At 42.6% G+C, this 24,679-nt stretch overlaps 2 protein-coding genes across 3 annotated transcripts; one reads left to right on the forward strand and one right to left on the reverse strand.

The window, feature by feature from the left end:
• Positions 1 to 1,257: 1,257 nt before the first annotated feature.
• Positions 1,258 to 24,595, forward strand: LOC122764076 (NLR family CARD domain-containing protein 3-like; the record flags this gene model as incomplete). The annotated part of the gene is made up of 7 exons (XM_044018442.1): positions 1,258 to 1,280; positions 1,401 to 1,606; positions 2,012 to 3,815; positions 4,347 to 4,520; positions 4,854 to 5,027; positions 23,277 to 23,450; positions 24,433 to 24,595. Coding segments are annotated over exons 1-7 (2,718 nt in total), but the record flags the coding sequence as incomplete, so codon positions are not given.
• LOC122764081 lies at positions 6,224 to 8,457 on the reverse strand. Of its 2 annotated transcripts, XR_006359500.1 has the most exons (5): positions 8,051 to 8,457; positions 7,828 to 7,896; positions 7,125 to 7,244; positions 6,567 to 6,656; positions 6,224 to 6,276 (listed from the first exon to the last, which is right to left on the reverse strand). XR_006359500.1 is itself a non-coding variant. In XM_044018448.1 (4 exons), exons 1-4 carry the CDS (start codon positions 8,369 to 8,371, stop codon positions 6,523 to 6,525), a joined length of 732 nt encoding a protein of 243 aa, XP_043874383.1. In that variant the 5' UTR covers positions 8,372 to 8,457; the 3' UTR covers positions 6,469 to 6,522. The 2 variants fall into 2 exon arrangements, 1 of the variants encoding a protein (XP_043874383.1); XM_044018448.1 differs by lacking the exon at positions 6,224 to 6,276 and having other exon boundaries at positions 6,469 to 6,656; positions 7,963 to 8,457.
• Positions 24,596 to 24,679: the final 84 nt, after the last annotated feature.

Genomic DNA, 24,679 nt, shown 5'->3' on the forward strand with positions numbered 1-24,679 from the left:
GGAGCTCATTTGCACAAACTCATGACAACAACAAAGAGAAGACGTGCTTTTTATATATGAGGTTTACACTTTACAGTAGAAAACAAGTTATTCTCTGTAAATCTGTATATTGGGACGGTTTATTCAATTGAATTTTATTTGTATAGCGCCAAATCTTAACATACATGATCTCAGGTCTGTACATAGACAACATCAAGGAGAGCAGAGAAACACAACAGTTCACACAATGAGCAAACACTAGGCATCAGTGGAGAGAAAAAACTCCCTCTTAACAGAAGAAGAAATCTCTGACAGAACCAGACTCACACATGTGCGGTCATCTGCCTCGACCGGTCGGGGTGAAAGGAAAATGGGGGACAGAAAGGGGGGAGAGAAAGGACAAGAGGGAGATGAGGTAGAGACACACATCTTCTAAATTTCTGCATCAGTAAATCTGTGATCAACCTGTGTGTGTGTGTGTGTGTCTCAGAATGACTGAAGTCCAGCAGATGAGTGGTTGTGTGGAGGAAGACGAGGACAGAGCAGAGTCTCCAGGACCCAGTGGTCTGTCTGTGAAGAGTAACCGGTCTATGAGACAACCTTATAACTTCAGTCATGAACCTGGAGCCTCAGAGACAAAGTAAGAGACTCAATAAATAATGCTCTCAAATCAATATGATATGCTCTTGAATTAAGATAAGAAATAACCTCCATCTGTTGGAGGGAAACGTCCAAACTTCAGAGCAGCTCTGAAAGCAGCTTCACATCAACAGCTCATTTCTTTTATTTGTGGTTCAAATTGAATTTGACTGGACTTTTGTGAAGGAAGAAGAACTAAATGTGTGTGTGAGCAACAGACTGAACTGAACTGATTCAGAATCTGATGAAACGGATCAATGAGTCAAACCATTGACGAGTCAGAGAGAGTGTGAGGATGAGCCTCAGGGTTAGACCTTTACAACAGTCCATCAGAAGCACTGTGAGACAAAGCTGTAAGGATGTCTTCACAGAGACATGTCCACCTGTCCCCGACATGTTATTGATAAAGAAATGTCTTCACAGACACATGTCCACCTGTCCCTGACATGTTAGTGATAAAGAAATGTCTTCACAGAGACATGTCCACCTGTCCCTGATGTGTCAGTGATAAAGAATTGTCTCCACAGACACATGTCCACCTGTCCCTGACGTGTCAGTGATAAAGAAATGTCTCCACAGACACATGTCCACCTGTCCCCGGCGTGTCAGTAATAAACAAATGCCTGTGCAGTGATAACCATGTCTGTCAGTGATAAAGAAATGTCTCCACAGACACATGTCCACCTGTCCCCGACGTGTCAGTGATAAAGAAATGTCTCCACAGACACATGTCCACCTGTCCACGACGTGTCAGTGATAAAGAAATGTCTTCACAGAGACAAGTTTGCTGTTTCTGTGGACGAGCAGACGTCCCGCTGTCCTCTGTGTCAGGACGTCCTAAAGGATCCAGTCTCCACCAGCTGCGGTCACTGGTTCTGCAGACGCTGCATCTCCTCATACCGGGACCAATCTGGTCCACCAGGAGACTCCTGCTGTCCCCAGTGTGGACAAAGACCCAGGACAGGACGTGGACCACAGAGCATCTTTGGTAAGACTCATAAGGAGAGCAGCTCCCATCAGCACTAGCAGACTTTAGAAATGGAAAAACAGGAGAAAACAGTTTAAAAGTTAAAAATGTGACTCATGTTAACTCCATGATGGAGTGTAACTCTCTGCTGCCCCCTGCAGGTTGAAGAAATGAAAGTTTCCACTCATTTTGCTGCTTTTCTCTCATGATTGTTCTCTTGTATGCAGATGATACTCTTTCCTTCACAATCATCACAGTTCTTCTAGAATGATTCAGTCTTTCAGAATAAAGTTATTCAAGTCATTACAGTGAAAATCTAGTTTTTCATTTGACAACAAACAACATAAAACAACAACGTCACAGAAAAACATGACACTGATGAAAATAATCCTCAGCTGCTCACATTCTTTGTCTCTTGTCTTTCAGCAGATGTTGGTCTGCAGAAGGTTCTAGATGAACATAAGATCAGTCTGAGGAGCAGATTTGAACATGTGACTGAAGGAACTGAAGGAACAGGAAGTAGAACCCTCCTGAACAGGATCTTCACTGAGCTCTACATCACAGAGGGACAGAGTGAAGAGGTCAATACTCAACATGAGGTGATGCAGCTGGAGACGACCTCCAAGAAGAAGACGGTCCAGGACACTCCCATCAAGTGCTGCGACATCTTTAAAGCCTTACCTCACCAGCAGGGGAGCATCAGAGTTGTCCTGACCAACGGCGTCGCTGGTGTTGGAAAAACCTTCTCGGTGCAGAAGTTCACTCTGGACTGGGCCGAGGGTTTGGAAAACCAGGATGTGGATCTGCTGATTGTGCTCTCGTTCAGGGAGCTGAACCTGATCAGAGATCAGCAGCACAGTCTTCTCACGCTGCTCCATGTTTTCCATCCAACATTAGAGAAGGTCAGAGCAGAGGAGCTCGCTGTCTGTAAACCTTTGTTCATCTTTGACGGCCTGGATGAAAGCAGACTCTCACTGGACTTCAGCAGCAGGACGCTGATTTCTGACATCACACTCAGGTCATCAGTCAACTCGCTGCTGACCAACCTAATCCAGGGGAATCTGCTTCCCTCGGCTCTCGTCTGGATAACTTCTCGACCTGCAGCGGCCAATCAGATCCCTCCTACATGTGTTGCCAAGGTAACAGAAGTACGAGGCTTCACTGACGACCAGAAGGACGAGTACTTCAGGAAGAGATCCAGAAGTGAAGTTCTGTCCAGCAGAATCATCTCACACATCAAGACGTCCAGGAGCCTCCACATCATGTGTCAAGTCCCAGTCTTCTGCTGGATCAGTGCTACAGTTCTGGAGCACATGTTGACCACAGAGCAGAGAGGAGAGCTGCCCAAGACCCTGACAGACCTGTACTCACACTTCCTGCTGGTTCAGACCAAGAGGAAGAAGAATAAGTACGATAAAGGACATGAGACGAGTCCACGGGAGCTGATGGAGGCCGATGGGGACTTTCTTCTGAAGCTGGGGAGGCTGGCCTTTGAACATCTGCAGAAAGGAGACATCATGTTCTACCAAGAAGACCTGGAGCGGTGTGGTCTTAGTGTGACAGAGGCCTCGATGTACTCAGGAGTTTGTACAGAGATCTTCAGAAGAGAGAGCGTGATCTTCCAGAAATCAGTCTACTGCTTTGTTCATCTGAGCGTTCAGGAGTTTCTGGCTGCAGTCTACATGTTCCACTGTTTCACCAACAGGAAGACAGAGGTACTGCAGGGCTTCTTCAGAAAAAAAGTTGATGATGATGATGGTGGTTACACTTCTCTGGATGTGTTCCTGAAAGCAGCCATGAAGAAATCCCTTCAAAGTGAAAATGGTCACCTGGACCTGTTTGTTCGCTTCCTTCATGGACTCTGTCTGGAGTCCAACCACAGACTCTTAGGAGGTCTGCTGGGTCAGACTCAGAACAGTCCAGAAATCATCCAGAGGGTTACTGAGAACCTGAAGAAGATGAACACAAAGAACATCTCACCTGACAGAAGCATCAACATCTTCCACTGTCTGACAGAGATGAACGACCAATCAGTGCATCAGGAGATCCAAGAGTTCATGAAGTCAAAGAACAGAGAACAGGAACTCTCTGAGATCCACTGCTCAGCTCTGGCCTACATGCTGCAGATGTCTGAGGAGGTTCTGGATGAGTTGGACCTGAGCAAGTACAGAACATCATACCAGGGGAAACAGAGACTGATTCCAGCTGTGAGGAACTGCAGGAAGGCTGTGTGAGTTCAGACATGATCAATAACATCATCAGTCAGTGATGATTCATCGTTTGGTTTATCAAATACACACAGAAGTCAGTTCTTCTCATTCTTCTCAGTTTGTTTCTGGAGATGTTTTAAATGATGAAAGTGAAGATTTGTCAGCTGGTTGTGATTCTTGTTTTGAACTGAATGAAAACACCAAATCACAACATTCTTTCAAGTCTCTGTTCATCATAAGACAGAAAGACAAGAGAAACCAACAGTTCACACAATGAACAAACACTAGGGGGCAGTGGAGAGAAAATCTGTGACAGAACCAGACTCAAACATGTGCAGCATCTGCCTTGACCGGTTGTGGTGAAAGGACAAAATGGAGGACAGAGGAGGTGAGGTAGAGACAGAAGAGAGAGACCAGGAGCAGAAATATAACAGTTGTGTCAGCTTCTAAGTTTAAACAGGACTTTTTTATACAACTACAATAATAATAACAATACTACTGGTTTCAAGCAGCAACTTTGTCTAAAATCTCATCTTTTATTCTTTATTCAGGTTAAGTGACTGCAGTTTGACAGAGATCGGCTGTTCTTCTCTGGTCTCAGCTCTGAAGTCCAACCCCTCACACCTGAGAGACCTGGACCTGAGTCTGAACCAGGTGCAGGATTCAGGAGTGAAGCTGCTGTGTTCTGGACTGGAGAGTCCACATTGTAGACTGGAGACTCTGGGGTGAGTTCACTGACTGAAGCTGGTGTTGTTTTTTTAAACTTTCATTTCATTTACATTAAACTCATTTTATTCACTGATGAATAAAATAAACTCCTTACACACATACACACACACTCACACACACACTCACAGTCACACACAGTCACTCACACACAGTCTCACACACACACACACACACATAGTCTCACCACACACACACACACACACACTCACAGTCACACACAGTCACTCACACACAGTCTCACACACACACACACATAGTCTCACTACACACACACAACACACACACACACACACAGCTGTCTAAAGTCTCATGTTTTATTCTTTATTCAGGTTGAGGGGCTGCAGTTTGACAGAGATCAGCTGTTCTTCTCTGGTCTCAGCTCTGAAGTCCAACCCCTCACACCTGAGAGACCTGGACCTGAGTCTGAACCAGGTGCAGGATTCAGGAGTGAAGCCGCTGTGTTCTGGACTGGAGAGTCCACATTGTAGACTGGAGACTCTGAGGTGAGTTCACTGACTGAAGCTGCTGTTGTTTTTTTAAACTTTCATTTCATTTACATTAAACTAATTTTATTCACTGATGAATAAAATAAACTCCTTACACACACACACACACACACACACAGTCACATGCGCACACACATACGGGTTTATATGGTTCCTGGGGACCAACTTTTTAATCATCACCTGTGGGGACCACCCTTTCTAGAGGTCTTAAAGGTGTGAAAAAAATTCAGCTCACTTATCAGTGTGTAGTTAGCTCATACATGCTTTAAAATCTATAAATTTCCATTGAAATGTTTTCCCCATCCTTTTTGGGGACCTCTGAAAAATCTAGTCACCGTGTTAATAGGGGACCAAATTTGCATATCATTTGCATCTTTCACACTATCATACTTCTTTGTGGGGACCATGCTGGAATTATTAGTATCACATTTATTATCAATATTATTGTAATAATACCAGTAATAATAATAATAAATCATGCATCTTTTGCAATTTACGTTTGATATAACTATGTTAAGGTCAAACCACAAATTATAGCATTTGATTAACTAAAAATTGAGAGAGAGAGAGAGAGAGAGAATGTAGGAGGAGTCGGGCAACCCATCCATTTCTCACCTGGACGATGTTGTGTGGTCCACTGGCAAAGTAGCAACAGCAAATGATATTAGTACAGTATGAAGCACATTATGTGAACTGTTGGGTTTCTCTGTTCTCCATAATTTATTATTATTACGTTATTATTATTAGTTCATTTTTATTTGTTTTAGTTATTTTCTACAGGACTTTGTTTCAGCTGTTGTATTTTAAAGTGCTTTATAAATAATGTTGGATTCGACATCATCACCCCTTCATGTGATATTGCTTTTTTTCCCCACTGAATGATGTAGTCCTTAGTAATGAATATCAATAAGGGCCAACTCCTAATCAAATTGAACATGTCCACTGTTTAATGAACAGAGTTAAAGCCAACAGTGAAAATAAACAATACAGCATCAGAACCAGCCTTTTCATTTGTCATCACCTTATGAATTACGCTGGACTTTCTTTTTGTAGGCTGTGATGCGGTTATACACATAGTATTTCAACGTTTGCCAGTCACGGTTCTTAAGAGCTGCAGGCTCCGCCCTTAAACATTTCTCGCAGTCATTCTTTGTTGGTACAATGCAAGAAGTGATCAACTGCTTCATGTTCCTTTCAACAGCTTTTACCTCTTCCTCCTGCCATGTTCTTTTTTGAGTAGATTTACCTGTAAGTGGGCAGAAAAAAAGATGTAAACACAAATAGACCTTATACCTATTTCTTGTTTTTTGCCACCATACAAAACACTGAACATGGGTGCATTCACCATTTCACACACATTCATACACAGGTAGCTGATACCACCTTCTCATCAGGAGCAATAGCCATTCACACACTGAAGGGAGAGTCATTAGGAGCAATTTGGGGTTTAGTCTCTGCATCAAGGACAACTTCACTGTAGGATTGAACTGTGCTATGTTAGAATGAAAAAGATTAAAAAAAAGAAAGAATAATCACCTTTGACAGACGTCACAGCTCTGAGTCTGTCATCCTTTCCTGATGGTGGCTTGCTTCTCTTGCTTGTTGATGGGACTTTATTCCTCGACCCTGATGACGATTCCAACAATAAGTAAATAGTATATTCAACAGATATATACAGATAGAGGGAGATGCATGAAAAGCTAGTTAAGTAAGCAGATAACAAGTCAGCACCAAGTGTAAAAATGTCAGTACTTAGTATTAGTATCAGCACCACTGTTTCCGTCCAATTCTTCTTACTATCCATTCATCCAATTTGTAATTTATTCAGGCTCACAAGCGCAGTGACCAAGGCCATATTTTTAGGTTTATGTGAATTGGGCTACTATGTCTTGCTGTACACCCTGTTGCCATTCCTCTTTTAGTTATTTTGTCACTGTAGAGCTGAAGAACTACATAGGCCTGTCTTCAGGAGGGGGCAGTAGAAGCTAGAGCCAATTCTATTTATCTTAAAATGCAGCTATATGTGAGTTAGGCAGCTGTGTTCTGATGAAGACAAGGACATGTTTAAGATGTTTATCTGTTACTACAAAAAACCTTCAACAGGTGTCACAGCTCCAACGCTGTCATCCTCTGCTGATGATAGTTTGTGTCTCTTGTGTAGTGGTGGGATGTCATTTTCCTCTGTAGGTGGAAGAGTCTCTTCTGCCAAAGACTCTAGGAAAAAAGTACATGACATATTGAATAAACATATTCCATATGTATGTCAGTGTACATATGTGTACAAAAGACAGCTAACAACTATAAGCATCAGAATTTGTAAATACAGAACATATTTAAGTTCTGCTTAATATCTTCAAACTGGTTGAAGTGTGAAGTGAGTCGTTATGTCGTCTTCCAAAATAAATGCACATTGAATGGCGACCCAGATTTATGGTGATGGTCTCATAGTAGAGCTGAAACAATTCATTGATTACTAAATTAATCGAAAACTATTTTGATAATCAATTAATTTGTTTGAAGCTTTTTTCATGATTAAAACAAGATTTCCACATTTTTAAACTTCTCTAATATGAGTATTTTCTTAATTTCTTTGCTCTGGACAACAAAGAATCATTAAAAGTTTATCATTTCGGTTTGTTGACATTTGAGAACATCATCATTTCCAAGTGATAAACACCAATCAACATTTTTTTCAAATAGTCGTTACAGCTCTATCTCATGCTGCTCTGACCAGAGTAATCAACTAAAGGTAAAGGTTCTGGACAGAAACTTTAACTTGAGATTTATGAATGCATACCTTGAGATGAATAGTGTCCTTCTCTGGTCTCATCCGTGTCATCTGTCTCATCATGACAAAGAACTGTGTCTGTGGGAGACACAAAAAGAACAGTAAAATAAAATCATGGTGGACAAAAGAAAAACGACAACATACCATCTGGACCTATGGTGATTTCATCCAGGTTCTTGCCATGGAACTCGGCCAGTCTTCCTTGCTCGAGGGCCATTAGAAGTTTGCTGACCTTGGCAAGCTGCAGTGTTTTCTCAGGTAGTCGATAGAACTCACGATGGACTCTAATGTCATGCCCAAGAAAGTTGGCCAACTGGTCCATCTCTGTGTCTGTCATGTTGAGGACTGTTGAGAGTGTTGCAGCATGTTTCCGTAGCCTGGTGGAAGTCAGTGCCTTGGGACACGTTGCACCACATGCTCCTGAAAAAGCCCGAAGGCAATCTGAGCCACGGAAATGCGTTTTAGCTGCTGGTCTTGCAAACATGTAGCCATTCTCTTCGAGAACCCCGCATGCCTTTCTCTCTAAAACCAGGAGTTCCAATGCATTCAGCATTTTCTGAGTTACGAGAATTGGAACCGGTCTACCTCTTTTCCCTCTGATCACAATCCTTGTGAAATGTCTGCAGAGTCTTTTCTCTACTTCAGAGAGTACCCAGTCCAAATCCTGGTGAGGAGCGGACTTGTCCCTTGACAAAAATGCAGACAATGGCATGCTTGCCACCTCTCCTTCCCTGCGACGGTTAAAGAGGATGATCTGTGCTAAGCACACCTTTGCCAGGTCTATCCAAGTCTTTGTGGAAGGACTGTCAGAGAGTTCACTGATGCACTCATCTTGCTTTTGATTGAGAAACTTATGCAGTTTCTGAACATCTTCCGTAAACGGCATCAGAGTGGGCACGTTCCACTTTGCTTCATTGATGTTACGCAGTGCTGTCGAAGAAATCATTTCATTCCACCTGTGATTGTGGACTTCCTGAAATTCAGTGGCATTTTTCACAAGCTCAGCGTTGTCCATTATCAAGCCCTGAGCTTTTAGGAGTTTGCTGGCTTTAACCAATGTATGGCCAAGTTTATTGGCAAGTGATGGAATCGCAAATTTGTTGGAATCACTGTCATAGCCACACGTTGCCTTGACAGCTTTGATCACCTGCAAGTAATTCTTTGGAATTATGAAATCTTCCATTGTTTTTAAGGAGGTAACTCTTCTTGCATTATGAACCAGTCTTCCTATTTCTCGCATCTTTTCACGCACACACTGTTGATTCTTGGCCGACATCCCACCCTTGTTCAACAGGTGCTGTCCAACTTGGATGATGACATTATCATTTTTCACAACATCGGTGATCGGATCAGGAATCATGGCACTGATGACTCCCCACATCTGTTTACCGATGTGCGGAGGCACAGGTTGCATGAATGTGCACATGGACTGAACACAATTCTTTCCTGGTTTGACAGGTACGGATGCAGGCTGAAGTTTGTAACTTCGCATGTGTCGCCACAGGACTTTTCGTGTAAAAAGTGCTTGGCAGTATGCACAGTGCATGAAATCCTTCCCCTGTGCATCTTTAGATGGGCGTTTAAATGGAACCAACTCCCCTTTCCCTGACTCTATAACAGCAGCGTTGTGGGCATAGTTGCCTCTGTTGCGAATGTACTCTAGCTGTTTCTTTCTCTCCAAGGAACCTTTTGGTAAACTAAGAGCTTTAGCCACATCCAGTTTATTATGGTGTGCACGTTCTAGATTTCTTGCCATCTTTGCATAGGCCTTCTTACAATACAAGCAATACTGTTTCTTGTCGTACACTCTACTGCCATTTCTCTTTTGGGAAGCTTGCACAACTATTGTGTCAATTGCATCCTGACTTGAACAGGGTTCTTCATTCACACTGATGTCAGATGTACTGCTGTTGTATCTCAAGCTTTCAAGGTGTGGTGTTGTGGTGTCACACACTGGAGGATACGATTCAGATTCAGAGTCATGGCATAATTCAGTCAGGGGCCACGGTTTTGTCCCAATGACTGATGTGAGGTTGAAATCACTGTCATCACTTTCAGTGGTGGAATCTGGCACATACTCATCACCACTGGATGTAGAATCATATAATTCATCAGGGTCTTCGAAATCAGTTTTTTCCATCTGAAAACACATTAATGGACTTAGATGATAGAGTGTATATGTGATAGATGGATTATTTTTAATAAGAGGTCATAAAAGATCATAAAATCAAGAGCGTTCATCGTTTAGTTTAGCCTCAGGAAAGACGATCAGTGATCGATTACTTTTGCCTGCTAAGGCCGGAAGGGGGAGCGCTCCGCACGATGCCTCATTCTCGGTAAAGCTGCCGGAGAGGAAACATCTTCGGAGTGATGTCGTATGTTTAAATCCCCTGTCCAGGTATGAGAAGTGACATTTGTGTGTTTAACTCATGCACTGTGGGATACAGGCTCTCAAGTCTGTATTATTGATGAAAAGTGGAAAAAGAGGCATTTGCCAAGAGAAAAATTAAGAGATGTCTCTGATTTTCTTGACACACCTGATGATTTGAAAATTACAGCTGCTAATGGACAAAGTATGCCTTATAAAGGTTTCATTGAAGTCACGTGTGGGCTAGCCACACCAGGCGCTAACCCCACAGAACTTGTTGTCCCCATGTTAGTGATGGAAGGTGGAAGACTTTCACAGCCCATTCTAGGCTACAATGTCATTGAACAAATAGTAAAAACTTGCACTGCAGAACAACTGGATGCTGCAAGAGAAGAGCAGTTCCATAACACATTAAAGGCAGCTTTCCCTAGTCTCGAAAAAGAAAGTGTTCCAGCCTTCATCGACCTTGTGACCACTAAGCAGTTGCATAACTATATTGTGAGAACAAAAGAGAGAGTTGTCGTGCCCAAACATACCTCCGTTCAGATTGACTGTAAAGTGCAAACACGGCCATTAAAAAAGAACACTACATTTCTCTTCGAGCCTGACATAAACCCACACTGGGCTGAAGGCCTTGAATTTTGTGAGACTTTGGTCACAATCAGAAGAGGTGTTTCACCTTACATTGTTCTTGATGTGCAAAATCCCACTGATCACAACATTGAGTTACCAAGAAGAACTGTTGTGGGCACAGTACAGCAAATACAAGCTGTTTATCCAGCTTCCATTTTGGAGAAACCTGATAATTTCCCCCCAGTGTCTGTGACTCAAGTGAATGTAGAGACTGAAAAAGTTACTGACAGCTCATGGGACCCACCCATTGACCTAAGCCATTTGACGGGACCAGAGAAAGAATTGGTGCAGAACATGCTTCGTGAAGAGTGCTCCTCTTTTTCCAAATCAGATGATGACATTGGACAAATAGAGAAACTGAAGTTGAGCATTTCATTGAAAGACATGGATCCAGTAGCACGCACTTACCTATCAGTACAAAGAAATGAAAGAATACCTCCACAACCTCATTGCACAGGGTTGGGTGAAAAAATCCAACTCGCCTTATGCGTCAGCGATTGTCTGTGTAAGAAAAAAAGACGGAAGCTTACGTCTTTGTATTGATTACAGAGAATTAAACAAGAAGGCTCGTCCTGATAGACAACCAATTCCTCGTGTGCAGGACATCCTTGACAGTCTTGGTGGTCACTCATGGTTTTCTTTATTAGACCAAGGAAAGGCCTACCACCAAGGTTTTATGGATGAAGACAGCAGGCCGTTGACTGCATTTGTTACACCATGGGGCCTTTACGAATGGATAAGGATTCCATTCGGACTAATGAACGCACCCGCAGCCTTTCAGCGCTGTATGGAGGAGTGTCTGGAGGAAGCGCGAGACAACATCTGTATCCCCTTCTTGGATGACACGCTAGTGTATAGTCAATCATTCGAAAATCATGTCACTCATGTCAGAAAAGTGCTCTAGCTGTTGAGAAAATACTAAAACCAAACTAAAACCCAGCAAATGTGAGATGTTCAAACGGGAGGTCCGCTATCTGGGAAGGATTGTATCGGCAGGAAGGTAGCGAAATTGACCCAGCGGACACCAATGCTGTGAGAGCTTTGAAAGATAAGAGACCAAGCAATGTAGGAGAGCTACGAGCTATCATGGGCTTATTAAGCTATTACAGACAATATATACAGAACTTCTCACATATAGCGGGGCCACTGTATGACTTACTGAAAGGGACAACAGAGGACAACAATGTGCCACAAAACAGGACATACACAAGACGTTTCACAGGAAAGAGGAAAAGCGTACCATCACACAAACCGATTAAGTGGACTGAAGATCATCAGCACGTCCTGGAGCGGTTAATAGACTGTTTGGTTGAGCCTCCAGTTCTTGGGTTCCCAGACTTCTCACAACCGTTTATCCTTCACACAGATGCCTCGACTCGAGGTCTTGGAGCAGTCTTGTACCAGCAACAAGAAGGGAAACTCCGTGTGATAGCCTATGGCTCCCGTACATTGACTGCTGCTGAGCGAAATTACCATCTCCACTCAGGAAAGTTGGAATTTCTTGCATTAAAATGGGCCATCACAGAAAAGTTTAGAGACTATCTGTATTATGCACCAACTTTTACCGTGTTTACGGATAATAATCCACTGACTTACGTCCTGTCAAGTGCTAAACTCAACGCGACTGGATGTAGATGGGTAGCAGAGCTAGCAGACTTCCATTTTACCATTCGGTATCGTCCGGGTAAAGAAAATGTGGATGCTGATATTCTGTCAAGAATGCCTGTCAAGATTGAAGAAATTATGAAACAATGCGTTGAAGAGCTCACATCAGATTACGTGGCAGCGACGACCCAAGCTGTTGAGACTCAAAACTCCAGTTCACCATGGGTCTGTCCAGTATTTACCTCTCTGCAATGTTCACAAGTTACAGAAGATGCACAAAAGCTTTTATCAATGGCTGAGATCAAACAAGCACAACAAGATGACAAAGACATTGCTCCAGTATTGCAGTGCAAACTGGAAGACAACAAACCATCAGGACAAGAATTTAAAGCCCTCAGTATTCACAGCAAGTGTCTGCTACGTGAGTGGGAAAGACTTCATATTGATGAAGATGGCATTCTCCGTAGAAGGACAACAAACAAAACACAGCTTGTGTTACCTGAGCGGTATAGGATCACAGTACTGAAAGAGTTGCATGATGAGATGGGCCATCAAGGCATTGATCGAACAACATCACTGATCAGAGATAGATTCTTCTGGCCTTACATGCAAAAAGAAATCGAGCATTATGTGGCAAGGACTTGTACATGCTTGAAACAAAAGACACCATGCAAAGAAACACGGGCACCACTTACCAGTATCATCACAATGCAACCCTTTGAACTTGTGTCAATTGACTTTCTCCACTTGGACAAGTGTAAAGGAGGATACGAATATATATTGGTAATTGTTGACCACTTCACCCGTTTTGCACAGGCTTACGCCACCACTTCCAAGTCTGCCAAAACAGTAGCTGATCGAATATTCAATGATTTTGCCCTGAAGTTTGGACTACCAGCACGGATACACCACGACCAAGGTGGTGAATTTGAGAATCAGCTCTTTGCCCAGCTCAAAAAGAACTGTGGTGTACTTGGATCGCGAACGACACCATGTCACCCCCAAGGAAATGGACAAGTCGAACGCTTTAACCGGACATTGCTACAAATGCTAAGAACACTCACCGAAAAACAGAAGACAAACTGGAAAGAATCATTGAATAAGTTGATCTATGCATATAACTGTACAAGATGTGAGGTAACAGGTTTCTCTCCTTTTTACCTGTTATTCGGAAGATCCCCAAGGCTACCTATTGATCTCCTGTTTGGTGTCACTACTGAAACAGGAAAGACAGACCACCAAACATACATGAAGAAATGGAAACGAGAAATGCAGGAAGCAAATGACATAGTGAGAGAGAATGTGAAGAAGTCAACAGAGAGAAGTAAAAGGCATTACGATGGCAAAGTGAGAACATCAGTTTTATGTCCTGGTGATCGTGTCCTTGTTCGAAATCTGACACCTCGAGGTGGCACTGGAAAGCTCCGTAATCACTGGGAAGAGGATATCCATATTGTGATACGACAGGTTGGAGAACACAACCCAGTTTATGAAATCAAACCTGAACAGGGTAGAGGGAGATCAAGAATCTTGCACCGAAACTTGCTATTACCTTGTGATCACTTACCTTTGGAAATTCAGCCGAAAGCAGCATCCAAACGAAAAGAAAAGATGACTGAGACACCTGCAGGGAATGCAGATCAAGAAGAAGACGATGACGAAGAGGAATGTGTGTACTACTACAAGCCAGTAGTGGAGCATCAAGTGCCTATTGCAGAAAGAGCTGCTGAACATGACACACAAGAGGACTGTGACCAAGAGACACCAGCACTGAACACTGATGAGCCTGGACCCTGCACGAACACAAATGAGGCTGAGATACAGCAAGAGAATGTGCTTTTGGAGGAGGAAAATCAGTGTGATGATGAACCACTGGAAGACGCACAGGATGAGATTCCAAATGTCTCCATACCCAGATTCTGGTGAGGAAGAAAGAGAGCAGAGACGTGAGTTATCAAGGAGAGAAAGACGACCTCCTAAATTCTTCACCTATGACAATCTTGGGACTCCAGCGTGCTATAGTGCAGCACGCTCAAACAGAATGCCTTACCAGTATCAGCCTTTAGCATATAGAGGAGTTCAGCCAGTGATGATGTGGACAAATCCATTCAAAGTTTACCAGCCTTACTATACGCAGGGATACTAATACTTTGATTCATGTACGAGCGGTACACCCATGCTTATTGTTAAGCTAACACCAGTTACTACAGGGTTGTTACCATCAAGACATAGTTAAGACGACAGGGAGATATTAGGTGGTACATATTAGGTCAGCAATGTTGTGATGTCGGGACGACATCTACTTTTGCAGGGGAGTGTGTGATAGATGGATTATCTTTAATAAGAGGTCATAAAAGATCATAAAATCAAGAGCGTTCATCGTTTAGTTTAGCCTCAGGAAAGACGATCAGTGATCGATTACTTTTTTTTACCGGAAGGGGGAGCGCTCCGCACGATGCCTCATTCTCGGTAAAGCTGCCGGAGAGGAAACATCTTCGGAGTGATGTCGTATGTTTAAATCCCCTGTCCAGGTATGAGAAGTGACATTTGTGTGTTTAACTCATGCACTGTGGGATACAGGCTCTCAAGTCTGTATTATTGATGAAAAGTGGAAAAAGAGGCATTTGCCAAGAGAAAAATTAAGAGATGTCTCTGATTTTCTTGACACACCTGATGATTTGAAAATTACAGCTGCTAATGGACAAAGTATGCCTTATAAAGGTTTCATTGAAGTCACGTGTGGGCTAGCCACACCAGGCGCTAACCCCACAGAACTTGTTGTCCCCATGTTAGTGATGGAAGGTGGAAGACTTTCACAGCCCATTCTAGGCTACAATGTCATTGAACAAATAGTAAAAACTTGCACTGCAGAACAACTGGATGCTGCAAGAGAAGAGCAGTTCCATAACACATTAAAGGCAGCTTTCCCTAGTCTCGAAAAAGAAAGTGTTCCAGCCTTCATCGACCTTGTGACCACTAAGCAGTTGCATAACTATATTGTGAGAACAAAAGAGAGAGTTGTCGTGCCCAAACATACCTCCGTTCAGATTGACTGTAAAGTGCAAACACGGCCATTAAAAAAGAACACTACATTTCTCTTCGAGCCTGACATAAACCCACACTGGGCTGAAGGCCTTGAATTTTGTGAGACTTTGGTCACAATCAGAAGAGGTGTTTCACCTTACATTGTTCTTGATGTGCAAAATCCCACTGATCACAACATTGAGTTACCAAGAAGAACTGTTGTGGGCACAGTACAGCAAATACAAGCTGTTTATCCAGCTTCCATTTTGGAGAAACCTGATAATTTCCCCCCAGTGTCTGTGACTCAAGTGAATGTAGAGACTGAAAAAGTTACTGACAGCTCATGGGACCCACCCATTGACCTAAGCCATTTGACGGGACCAGAGAAAGAATTGGTGCAGAACATGCTTCGTGAAGAGTGCTCCTCTTTTTCCAAATCAGATGATGACATTGGACAAATAGAGAAACTGAAGTTGAGCATTTCATTGAAAGACATGGATCCAGTAGCACGCACTTACCTATCAGTACAAAGAAATGAAAGAATACCTCCACAACCTCATTGCACAGGGTTGGGTGAAAAAATCCAACTCGCCTTATGCGTCAGCGATTGTCTGTGTAAGAAAAAAAGACGGAAGCTTACGTCTTTGTATTGATTACAGAGAATTAAACAAGAAGGCTCGTCCTGATAGACAACCAATTCCTCGTGTGCAGGACATCCTTGACAGTCTTGGTGGTCACTCATGGTTTTCTTTATTAGACCAAGGAAAGGCCTACCACCAAGGTTTTATGGATGAAGACAGCAGGCCGTTGACTGCATTTGTTACACCATGGGGCCTTTACGAATGGATAAGGATTCCATTCGGACTAATGAACGCACCCGCAGCCTTTCAGCGCTGTATGGAGGAGTGTCTGGAGGAAGCGCGAGACAACATCTGTATCCCCTTCTTGGATGACACGCTAGTGTATAGTCAATCATTCGAAAATCATGTCACTCATGTCAGAAAAGTGCTCTAGCTGTTGAGAAAATACTAAAACCAAACTAAAACCCAGCAAATGTGAGATGTTCAAACGGGAGGTCCGCTATCTGGGAAGGATTGTATCGGCAGGAAGGTAGCGAAATTGACCCAGCGGACACCAATGCTGTGAGAGCTTTGAAAGATAAGAGACCAAGCAATGTAGGAGAGCTACGAGCTATCATGGGCTTATTAAGCTATTACAGACAATATATACAGAACTTCTCACATATAGCGGGGCCACTGTATGACTTACTGAAAGGGACAACAGAGGACAACAATGTGCCACAAAACAGGACATACACAAGACGTTTCACAGGAAAGAGGAAAAGCGTACCATCACACAAACCGATTAAGTGGACTGAAGATCATCAGCACGTCCTGGAGCGGTTAATAGACTGTTTGGTTGAGCCTCCAGTTCTTGGGTTCCCAGACTTCTCACAACCGTTTATCCTTCACACAGATGCCTCGACTCGAGGTCTTGGAGCAGTCTTGTACCAGCAACAAGAAGGGAAACTCCGTGTGATAGCCTATGGCTCCCGTACATTGACTGCTGCTGAGCGAAATTACCATCTCCACTCAGGAAAGTTGGAATTTCTTGCATTAAAATGGGCCATCACAGAAAAGTTTAGAGACTATCTGTATTATGCACCAACTTTTACCGTGTTTACGGATAATAATCCACTGACTTACGTCCTGTCAAGTGCTAAACTCAACGCGACTGGATGTAGATGGGTAGCAGAGCTAGCAGACTTCCATTTTACCATTCGGTATCGTCCGGGTAAAGAAAATGTGGATGCTGATATTCTGTCAAGAATGCCTGTCAAGATTGAAGAAATTATGAAACAATGCGTTGAAGAGCTCACATCAGATTACGTGGCAGCGACGACCCAAGCTGTTGAGACTCAAAACTCCAGTTCACCATGGGTCTGTCCAGTATTTACCTCTCTGCAATGTTCACAAGTTACAGAAGATGCACAAAAGCTTTTATCAATGGCTGAGATCAAACAAGCACAACAAGATGACAAAGACATTGCTCCAGTATTGCAGTGCAAACTGGAAGACAACAAACCATCAGGACAAGAATTTAAAGCCCTCAGTATTCACAGCAAGTGTCTGCTACGTGAGTGGGAAAGACTTCATATTGATGAAGATGGCATTCTCCGTAGAAGGACAACAAACAAAACACAGCTTGTGTTACCTGAGCGGTATAGGATCACAGTACTGAAAGAGTTGCATGATGAGATGGGCCATCAAGGCATTGATCGAACAACATCACTGATCAGAGATAGATTCTTCTGGCCTTACATGCAAAAAGAAATCGAGCATTATGTGGCAAGGACTTGTACATGCTTGAAACAAAAGACACCATGCAAAGAAACACGGGCACCACTTACCAGTATCATCACAATGCAACCCTTTGAACTTGTGTCAATTGACTTTCTCCACTTGGACAAGTGTAAAGGAGGATACGAATATATATTGGTAATTGTTGACCACTTCACCCGTTTTGCACAGGCTTACGCCACCACTTCCAAGTCTGCCAAAACAGTAGCTGATCGAATATTCAATGATTTTGCCCTGAAGTTTGGACTACCAGCACGGATACACCACGACCAAGGTGGTGAATTTGAGAATCAGCTCTTTGCCCAGCTCAAAAAGAACTGTGGTGTACTTGGATCGCGAACGACACCATGTCACCCCCAAGGAAATGGACAAGTCGAACGCTTTAACCGGACATTGCTACAAATGCTAAGAACACTCACCGAAAAACAGAAGACAAACTGGAAAGAATCATTGAATAAGTTGATCTATGCATATAACTGTACAAGATGTGAGGTAACAGGTTTCTCTCCTTTTTACCTGTTATTCGGAAGATCCCCAAGGCTACCTATTGATCTCCTGTTTGGTGTCACTACTGAAACAGGAAAGACAGACCACCAAACATACATGAAGAAATGGAAACGAGAAATGCAGGAAGCAAATGACATAGTGAGAGAGAATGTGAAGAAGTCAACAGAGAGAAGTAAAAGGCATTACGATGGCAAAGTGAGAACATCAGTTTTATGTCCTGGTGATCGTGTCCTTGTTCGAAATCTGACACCTCGAGGTGGCACTGGAAAGCTCCGTAATCACTGGGAAGAGGATATCCATATTGTGATACGACAGGTTGGAGAACACAACCCAGTTTATGAAATCAAACCTGAACAGGGTAGAGGGAGATCAAGAATCTTGCACCGAAACTTGCTATTACCTTGTGATCACTTACCTTTGGAAATTCAGCCGAAAGCAGCATCCAAACGAAAAGAAAAGATGACTGAGACACCTGCAGGGAATGCAGATCAAGAAGAAGACGATGACGAAGAGGAATGTGTGTACTACTACAAGCCAGTAGTGGAGCATCAAGTGCCTATTGCAGAAAGAGCTGCTGAACATGACACACAAGAGGACTGTGACCAAGAGACACCAGCACTGAACACTGATGAGCCTGGACCCTGCACGAACACAAATGAGGCTGAGATACAGCAAGAGAATGTGCTTTTGGAGGAGGAAAATCAGTGTGATGATGAACCACTGGAAGACGCACAGGATGAGATTCCAAATGTCTCCATACCCAGATTCTGGTGAGGAAGAAAGAGAGCAGAGACGTGAGTTATCAAGGAGAGAAAGACGACCTCCTAAATTCTTCACCTATGACAATCTTGGGACTCCAGCGTGCTATAGTGCAGCACGCTCAAACAGAATGCCTTACCAGTATCAGCCTTTAGCATATAGAGGAGTTCAGCCAGTGATGATGTGGACAAATCCATTCAAAGTTTACCAGCCTTACTATACGCAGGGATACTAATACTTTGATTCATGTACGAGCGGTACACCCATGCTTATTGTTAAGCTAACACCAGTTACTACAGGGTTGTTACCATCAAGACATAGTTAAGACGACAGGGAGATATTAGGTGGTACATATTAGGTCAGCAATGTTGTGATGTCGGGACGACATCTACTTTTGCAGGGGAGTGTGTGATAGATGGATTATCTTTAATAAGAGGTCATAAAAGATCATAAAATCAAGAGCGTTCATCGTTTAGTTTAGCCTCAGGAAAGACGATCAGTGATCGATTACTTTTTTTTACCGGAAGGGGGAGCGCTCCGCACGATGCCTCATTCTCGGTAAAGCTGCCGGAGAGGAAACATCGTCGGAGTGATGTCGTATGTTTAAATCCCCTGTCCAGGTATGAGAAGTGACATTTGTGTGTTTAACTACTGAATAACTTAGTTTTGTAATTCTATTTGTGTTTTGGGTGTTTTGGGAAGCTGTGCCTTCATGTTTGTGTTTTGGTCGGGTTTGCCAGTCTAAAGTGACATCTAGTGGCCAGAGATGAGAGGATCTCGTGATGCTTGCATGCACATGTAGTTTAAAAAAGAGTTATTATTATATATTAGTTTTATAGAGTTTTATATAGATAAATTAGTGTTAAGATAATGTTTTGTTTATTATTTAAGGAACTGTTTTTGTGAATGTCCACCTTGCTGTATTATTGTAATGTTTTTTATGTTATTATTTTGTGTACCTAATTGTAAATATTTAAGAAATAAAACTGAGATTCTCGGTAAAGCTGCCGGAGAGGAAACATCGTCGGAGTGATGTCGTATGTTTAAATCCCCTGTCCAGGCTGTAACATATATTTGACATTAATAGCATACAATGTATCATTTAAACATAATTACATCAAGTGCAGTATGATACGACATTTCAATCAGCTTACTACTGATCCAGACATGCAATTGAGTACTTACTACGATACTTTTTGTCCGTCTAAGTTTTGGGACAAAAGTCCCATCTTCATTTCCGACGTTTGTCACAATCTGTGATGAATAGCAAACCAACAGACCATTAAAACATCTTAGACATGTTTGTAAAGAGTCAATAATGGTTACCAAATCAGAATTGTTCTATTGTAGGAATATTTTAAGGTGTTAACACTGGCATTGTTTCTGCAAATGGTTTATACAGTACTGCCTCTTTTCTCAGTTTATCTCAAGATAGGGAAAGTATTATTATTCATATTACTATTTATTTTACTAAAGACACAGCTCTGAAATGACATACATGGTAAGAGAAACCAAATGTGAGAGATGAAATATCAACTGCAGTGACTCTTCCTGCTTTGTGAACCACTTGCTGATTTCACACTAACTGAAGGAACAAGCTTTGTGGGGACATGTCAAACACACACTCGAGTCACCACTTGTGGGGACCACTTGTTAAGATTGAAGTAAGTCAAGACTTCACACAATCTACAAGCTCACACTGAGGGGAAAGTGTGTTGTGGGGACGTCGTAAATGCCCCTGAATAGAAGGATATTTTATCAAATGTACAATCTCTACAAAGGTAAAATTGTGTCCAGAACATCCCATTATCATTAGCCATCTTTCAGCATAATGTGAAATTAGTGTAAGGGATTCACTCAGGACAGAGCCCTGATCTGAAGTAAATCAGTTTCCATTAGTTTAAATTAGTTTCAAATTAGTCACTGTCATTCACTAAGTTATTCCAAAACATTTGAAAATGGCGCAGAAGTTCCACATACTTGAATTCTCCAGGGGCAGTCATCCCCTCCGTAGTCATAGGTAATTTCCTCGCCTTCATTAATGTCTTTGATGGCGAAAAGACACAAGTGCGGCTTTCATCTACATCGATCTTTTTCATCCTGCAGTTCGGGCCTTTGTGCTGATCATTAACTAGTCGCCCCAATGAATTGTCTTCTCTTGAGGCATCAATGCTTAGGACAAAAAGAAGGGAAAGTGAGTGAACCCATTTCATATTCATATGTACAGTTCCTCTACATAGAAATGCTATTGACATACATGTTAACATATGGTACAACTTGATCAATTGTCCATTCTTTTTGAGTTGTTCTTTTTGCATACAAAGTAAAGTTCATTTGCAAATTACCACCATAATTTTCCTCTCCACTTGAAAGCAAAAAAAAAGGCAGTGCATGATGGGTGGAAAATCTTTCGTCTTCTTTGGGCTTCAGCATCATTGATCATATCACTCCTGTATTCCACTATAAATTCTCCGCAGCAGAATGTCTTTCTGGCAAATACTCCTCGTCCTTTAAATACAACAAGATATTTTTAGTGGAACAGGAAATATCATCTACACAAATTGTCAAATACTTGTAGAAATTAAAACACAAAATACCACATCTCACAATGTCTTACCTTTCTCTGCATTTATGTATTTCACCTCCAGTTTTGATGTTTTATCCATCTTTGAGAGAACATGATGGATCATTTGTCGGACTGAGCCTTGGTGGCATTTCAAACTGCAGACAAATATCTACAAATAAGAGAGTCTCGAGCTTCAATTATTGTCAAATAATATGATTCTAATATTACTGACAATATGTTATTTCTTATAATTAGACATTTGACAAACAGAGGGACTGCAAATTTAAAAAGCTTGGGAAAAAAAATTCCATGTCCACTCTGGCACTTCAGGTCATATCACAGCACTAAACTTTTCAAACTATTACTTAATTTGACTAAATCTGTTGTGTTAAGAAACATTTTGCTAGCTCAATATTGCTAACTCCCTATTGTTAGCTCACGTGTTCGTCGCGTCATAACCAATTGCAAGCACCTGGACACGTAGCACTTAGCTAAAAAAAAAACGTAGCACTTAGCTACGCTGCTATATAATTAACGAGTGTGATTAGCATCCTTAACAGACAGTTTTTATCAATAAACCGCGTCACACGGCACAAAACTCTACAATGATTGAATAGGTTGCATTTTATGAGAAATACTGCGACACTTACCAAACACAATTGTCTCCAATCTAGATTCTGAGCTGTGTGAACTTGTGCACGAAGCGAGAGAGGTCGTTTACTGTTAAGCTGCTGTCAAACGTACAGCCGGCTTCCTGTGTGATTTCAAAGTAAAAGCCTTTCACCGGAAGTCAGAGTTGCACATATACCCCATCGTATTTTATTGCAAAATGATATCTCAGGTACAGAGCCTCTTTTATTAAACACTATTAAATAGTTTTTTCTACAACTTCTCCTCCACACTCAACTACTGTATGTCTTGTTGTGCAACTCTGTTATGTAGAATGACAAATTACCTTCAAATGCTCTTGAGTAATTTTATTGCTGCATCTGTCATTCACATAAAGTGCAAACCCACCTTCTTCTTATTATTGTTATGCTTGTGCAGCTGCAAAAGCAACATTTCCAATAAAACACTGAACATTTCATTTGCTCCTTAAAACCTTACTAATGGGGACCAGGAAGTGGGCGGTCCTAACCATATTTGGAAGATGCGTGTGTGTGAAGTGGGAGGTGCAATTACCAGCGAAGGCCTTTAGGGGGAGCAGCTTCTCTCACACTCACACAAAAAAATACAGAAAAATGTGTTTTTTGGGCCAAGGCTAAAAATCACATAGGCACCTTCAGAACAACTCCTGAAGGCTTTTAGAAAGAAAAACGTTATGGGGACCTCGATTTTGGTCCCCAGACTGTCAGCGGTCCCCACACTGTGACTGTGTAAACAGGCCGATGTCCCCACAATGTGATAATTACCAGAGCACACACACACACACACACACACACACACACAGTCACACACACACACACACTCACACACACACACAGTCACACACACAGACACACACAGTCTCACACACACACACACACACACACAGTCACACACACAGTCACAGACACACTCACACACACACACACACAGTCACACACACACACTCACACACAGTTGTCTAAAGTCTCATGTTTTATTCTTTATTTAGGTTGAGTGACTGCAGTTTGACAGAGATCAGCTGTTCTTCTCTGGTCTCAGCTCTGAAGTCCAACCCCTCACACCTGAGAAAACTGAACCTGCGTGATAACAAGCTGCAGGATTCAGGAGTGAAGCTGCTGTGTTCTGGACTGGAGAGTCCACATTGTAGACTGGAGACTCTGGGGTGAGTTCACTGACTGAAGCTGCTGTTGTTTTTTTAAACTTTCATTTCATTTACATTAAACTCATTTTATTCACTGATGAATAAAATAAACTCCTAACCCTGGATTTCCACTGGACGCGGAACGGCCGCGGAATGGCCGCGGAACGGTAGCCGTTGCAAATCGCTTCCATTCTAATCAATGTGAGCATTCCCACCGACCGCAGCGCTATCGATAGGAATCAGTTCTTTTTTTTCCGTTGCCGCTGCTGAACCTCGTAAATTTCAACGAAGCAGATCGCACAAGACAGGAAGTCCGACACAGTATCAAAGTAAAACACTTCCGCCCCCCTTTCAAAATAAAACACAATACGTTTATTAACTAATTTATTAACTATGTTATTACATTGTCAATACTGCACAGACAATCAGGACATAATGAAACTACATAAAACGAGGCAACTAGAGAAACTGACTAGCAAACTTCCACATGGTAGAAGCACAATATCGAAAATAGATGGCCAGATCAACAGTTCGTCCATGTCGGAGAATGAAAGAAGCTGTGTTGTTGTTGTTGTTTCCTTTATACACACAGTCTATCGCGGGATCTCGCGTCCGTTCGAGATTATCGCGCGATCTTCCGTGAATACCGCTGGCTCCCAAGGCTCCGCGCCGCTGCCGTAACGCGCCCGGTGGGGATTGACGTTTGGGAGAGGACGAAGCAGAACCGCGCCGCGGCCGTTCCGCGTCCAGTGGAAATCCAGGGTTACACACTCACACACACAGACACACACAGTCTCACACACAGTCTCACACACACACACACGCACACACACACACACACAGACACACACAGTCACACACACACAGTCACACAGACACACACACACACGGTCACACACACAGTCACAGGCACACACACACTCACTCACACACACACAATCACACACACACAAACACACACACACACATTGTTCTAAAGTCTCATCTTTTATTCTTTATTCAGGTTGATAAACTGCAGTTTGACAGAGATCAGCTGTTCTTCTCTGGTCTCAGCTCTGAAGTCCAACCCCTCACATCTGAGAGTCCTGGACCTGAGCTGGAACAAGCTGCAGGATTCAGCAGTGAAGCCTCTGCGTGATCTTCAGAAGAGTCCAGACTACAGACTGAAGACTCTGTGGTGAGTAGAGTGTTGTTCTAATCACAGTCAGACAAACATCAGTGTTTCCTCAGTGAAGCTGTGACAGCACAAT

Source organism: Solea senegalensis, unplaced genomic scaffold, assembly GCF_019176455.1.
Source record: "Solea senegalensis isolate Sse05_10M unplaced genomic scaffold, IFAPA_SoseM_1 scf7180000017201, whole genome shotgun sequence".
NCBI classification, from domain to species: domain Eukaryota; kingdom Metazoa; phylum Chordata; class Actinopteri; order Pleuronectiformes; family Soleidae; genus Solea; species Solea senegalensis.